Source organism: Suricata suricatta, chromosome 3 (genome assembly GCF_006229205.1).
Source record: "Suricata suricatta isolate VVHF042 chromosome 3, meerkat_22Aug2017_6uvM2_HiC, whole genome shotgun sequence".
NCBI classification, from domain to species: domain Eukaryota; kingdom Metazoa; phylum Chordata; class Mammalia; order Carnivora; family Herpestidae; genus Suricata; species Suricata suricatta.
Window position 1 is genome coordinate 175,396,065 of NC_043702.1, and position 4,103 is coordinate 175,400,167.

General features: G+C 61.0%; 1 protein-coding gene across 2 annotated transcripts; it reads left to right on the plus strand.

The window, feature by feature from the left end:
• The first annotated feature begins 6 nt into the window (after nucleotides 1–6).
• Nucleotides 7–3,636, plus strand: SLC39A1 (solute carrier family 39 member 1). 2 transcript variants are annotated; one of them, XM_029936109.1, is made up of 4 exons: nucleotides 7–247; nucleotides 492–710; nucleotides 804–934; nucleotides 2,021–3,636. In XM_029936109.1, exons 2-4 carry the CDS (start codon nucleotides 524–526, stop codon nucleotides 2,672–2,674), a joined length of 972 nt encoding a protein of 323 aa, XP_029791969.1. In that variant the 5' UTR covers nucleotides 7–247; nucleotides 492–523; the 3' UTR covers nucleotides 2,675–3,636. The 2 variants fall into 2 exon arrangements, with proteins under 2 accessions (XP_029791969.1, XP_029791970.1); XM_029936110.1 differs by lacking the exon at nucleotides 7–247 and adding an exon at nucleotides 274–387.
• The last annotated feature ends 467 nt before the right edge of the window (nucleotides 3,637–4,103 follow it).

The window sequence follows — 4,103 nt, forward strand, 5'->3', positions numbered from 1 at the left end:
ACGCCCGGGGCCCCGACGGTGGCCGTCCGCCCGCCGCTGCCCGTTTCGGGCGCGGCGCCTTGGGAACGAGAGCGGGGAGTGACCCGGCCCCAAACTCACCCTGCTCAGGTGGCCCACGGAGCTGCCCGCGACACCTCTGCGCAGCCCGACCCCCCTCGCTGCGTCCACTCCTTCCTGCAGAGGGCGCATCCTGCCCTTTCCCGAGAGGACCCAGCTCCTTGACTGACTGGGAGCTCCAGGTGAAAGGGTAATGAGTCGGCCACAAGCCCTCCCGCCTCAGTTTCCCCCCCGCGGGATCCCTGAACGAGCCACTTGGAGGGGTGAAGTCTGCGGGGAAAGAGGACCGTGCCCGCTACAGGAGCGCATGAGTCACACTGAGTGGGGAAGGTCGGAAGGTGGCAGGGTGAGGGAGCTCCAGTTTGCTGACCGTCCCTCCCCGTCGCCCGGCCCAGTCTCTAAGTGACCGTCGCCCCCTTGCTCTGTCTGCCTAGGTCTGACAGTCGTTGGAGCGGCCGCAGCCACCATGGGGCCCTGGGGAGAGCCCGAGCTCCTCGTGTGGCGCCCGGAGGCGGTGGCCTCGGAGCCCCCAGGGCCGGTGGGGCTGGAGGTGAAGATGGGGGCCCTGGCGTTGCTGCTGGGGCTCACGCTGCTCTGCGGCCTGGTGCCCATCTGCGTGCTGCGCCGGCCCGGGGCCGGCCCCGAAGCCTCAGGTGAGCCGGCTGGCGTGCGGCGCTGAGGAGGGCGAGGCGGGGAGGCCCGAGGGGGTCGCCGCTCACTCCTGTCTGTGCTCCGCTCCTGACCAGCCTCCCGCCAAAAAGCCTTGAGCCTCGTCAGCTGCTTCGCAGGGGGTGTCTTTCTGGCCACCTGTCTCCTGGACCTCCTGCCCGACTACCTGGCCGCCATAGATGAGGCTCTGGCGGCCCTGCACGTGACGGTGAGCCGTGGCTGGCTGCATGTGGCCCCGCGTGCGTGCGTGTGTTCCATCGCATACCTGTGGGACAGGGGGCTTGTAGGCTCTCCTCCTGGGGCCCCCCACGACCGTAAGGAAGGCGCTTAGCACGGACAGTAAGAGCGACGGTCTTCAGTCCCGGGGCGTACTTCTCTGCGGTGCATGCCACCCTGCCCCTGTGACTGTTTTGCGCCTTGGGCAGCCGGGGAACCTTCTTGCCAGGCACGTGACCTGCTCTGTGAGTTCCTCGGTCCCACCGTCCGAACATCACCCCCACTCACACACCCCTTTGCTGAAGGGGTTGTGATAGAGGTCCCCGTAGTCCTGGGAAGGGAAGGAGGCCTGGAGTTCCCGACCAGAAGTAGGACGTGAGGAAGGTCAAGGGCGAGGCGTAGGAAAGTCTCATAGGAAAAAGAGTTGTGTGGAGGCACCAGGAAGGCCCCCTGGGCTCTTCCTCTTCCTGCGGCTGAGGAAGTAACTAACACTGGCGCACCTCCTGTGACTGACTGGCCTATGGCCCTGTGTGACTATGTGTAAGTCTGAATGGTCCCCTGGGAGCGTGTGGCTGTGTGTGTGAGCACCGGGCACGATGGGCGACACGTGATCCGTGTGTGTGCGCGCACGTGCCTCCCTGTCACCAGGCCGTCTGCATCCACGACTCTCAGCTGGTCAGGAAACACTTGGCAGTGCCTGGAGACACGACCTTTGTGTTGTCACAGCTCGGGGAAGGAGGGCCTCGTGCTTGTTATTGGCATCTGATGGATATGGGCTCGAGATGCCGTTAAACATCTGATTGGGTACAGGACAGACCCCCAAAATAAGGTTCCTCCAGCCCGAAATTTCAGCAGCGCTGAAACTGAGACAGTGGCCCGCGCATAGTGCCATTTGAGACACCGTAATCCGTGTGATTGTGTATCACTCTGTGTCGGTGTCACCAAATGACTCTAGCTTGGTGTAAATGTGTCTGAGGGCCCCGTGTCTATAACTGGGACCTACTACACCCTGACCGTGAAGCCTCTGCCCCATCCCGGCCGCCGTCCTGAGCTCCCTCTCTGCCCGCTCTCCCCACAGCTCCAGTTCCCCCTACAAGAGTTCATCCTGGCAATGGGCTTCTTCCTGGTCCTGGTGATGGAGCAGATCACACTAGCTTACAAAGAGCAGTCGGGGCCGCCGCCCCGAGAGGAGACGAGGGCCCTGCTGGGAGCGAGTGGCGGGCCGCAACACTGGCATGACGGGCCAGGGCTCCCACCGGCGGAGGGAGCCCCTGCGGCCCCCTCGGCCCTGCGTGCCTGTGTCCTGGTCTTTTCCCTGGCCCTGCATTCCGTGTTCGAGGGGCTGGCGGTGGGGCTGCAGCGAGACCGGGCTCGGGCCATGGAGCTGTGCCTGGCCTTGCTGCTCCACAAGGGTGTCCTGGCTGTGAGCTTGTCCCTGCGGCTGCTGCAGAACCGTCTGCGAGCACGGGTGGTAGCCGGCTGTGGGATCCTCTTTGCATGCATGACCCCTCTGGGCATTGGGCTGGGTGCAGCTCTGGCAGAATCGGCTGGACCACTGCACCAGCTGGCTCAGTCTGTACTGGAGGGCATGGCGGCTGGCACCTTTCTCTATATCACCTTCCTGGAAATTCTGCCCCAGGAGCTGGCCACTTCCGAACAGAGGATCCTCAAGGTCATTCTGCTCCTCGCAGGCTTTGCCCTGCTAACTGGCCTGCTCTTCATCCAAGTCTAGGGGGCTCCAGGTGGTCTAGACCTTCCGTTCCTCTCCCAGAGTATGAGAATAAGGAGTGGGGAGGGGAGGTACTGAGGATCAAGGGGTTCTCTGGGAGATTGGGATGGAGTCTTTGGGTCTATTTGACCCATGAGAGGGATGTGGTAGACAAGAGCCTAGCCCTAAGGGACAGGAGACAGTTAAGTAAGGACATGATTGAGGGACATTCATATTAGGGAAGACAGTGAATGCTAGAATCTGGAGTCAGACACTACATACAGGGGACAAGCTGACACTGAGAAGGCTGGAGGCAGCTGCCCAGCTGCTGTGGGGTAGAGATGTAGACCCAGCTGCTGTGGGCTAGAGGTGTAGGGAAGGCACGGCCCACAGTCAACAGTCCTGGTTCCAGCCAGTTTCAGCCCTCCGTCACTTGGGGTGGAGTGGACTCCTCCTTTTCTTAAATCCTACTCTTCTCTCAGTCTCCCACTTCCCTTCTCCCAGGGGACTAGTGCCAAACGGCCTCTTCCTGCCAGTTTTGGTACCTTCTCTGGCTTCTCTAGTCCCGCTCACTTCTGTTTTTAAAGTGCCAAATAAATCCCTTCCCTCTTTCACAAAAAGCACAGTGATGGCACTGAGCCGTGCCCAACACTTCAGCAGAGGGGCCCTGCTTGCTCTTTACTTGAGGGCAGAAATGTTTGCTGAGTTAGTGCTGCGGGAGGGTTGGCAGAGCCACTGCCGCCACCTCCGCAGCACCGTGGGCATATTGAACATGGAGATGGTGCCCCATGCTCAGATGATGAAAACTGAACTGCCAAAACTTTTTTTTATACCAGAGGAGCCGAAGGGGGAAGGGGAACACTCACCCTCAGCGTTATTTTTGGGGAGGGCGCCCTGTGGACAGAGCCATATTCTCTAGAATCTATTTTACTAACTGACCTGTTTTGGGACTTGCTACCCAAATAAAAGATGTTTCTATACCTTTGTACAGTATCTGATTCATTTGTCTTGGGGAAGGGTTGGGCACGTGGCCAGTCTGAGAGGGCCCGAGTACCAGATGTTTACAGCTGTTTCAATATGCCTGCTTTCCTGGCTCTCATTCAGGCCTGAAGACCCCAATTTCCCCCCTTTTGTCTCTTCCTTCTTCCCACCCTGTCTCCGCTCCTTCCCTTCCTCCCCTTCCCATTCCTCCCCAGCACCCAGCTCCCCTCCGCGTTCGGAGCTTCGAGACCAGTTTAGAACTACTCTTCCCAGCCTGCCCCGCGCTGGGAGGAGCCGATGGGGAGGAGCTAAGTTCCCAGGCCCCGGAGCCACAGGGCTGCTGGGAAATGGGGTCCGCTTCCTGTGCGCGCCTCTCGCCCGGGGCCACGCAAGGGTCACGTAAACAAACTACAGTTCCCGGCTGCCCCCGCGCGCGGCAGGTCCGGGCTAGGCTGAGGCCGGGTTCGCGGTG

Bases quoted from the DNA above. Each gene is read 5' to 3' on its own strand.
- SLC39A1 (XM_029936109.1), top strand. From the start codon at position 524: ATGGGGCCCTGGGGAGAGCCCGAGCTCCTCGTGTGGCGCCCGGAGGCG. The intron at 711-803 runs GTGAGCCGGCTG...GCTCCTGACCAG, and splicing joins GGCCGGCCCCGAAGCCTCAG to CCTCCCGCCAAAAAGCCTTG. The intron at 935-2,020 runs GTGAGCCGTGGC...CTCTCCCCACAG, and splicing joins TGGCGGCCCTGCACGTGACG to CTCCAGTTCCCCCTACAAGA.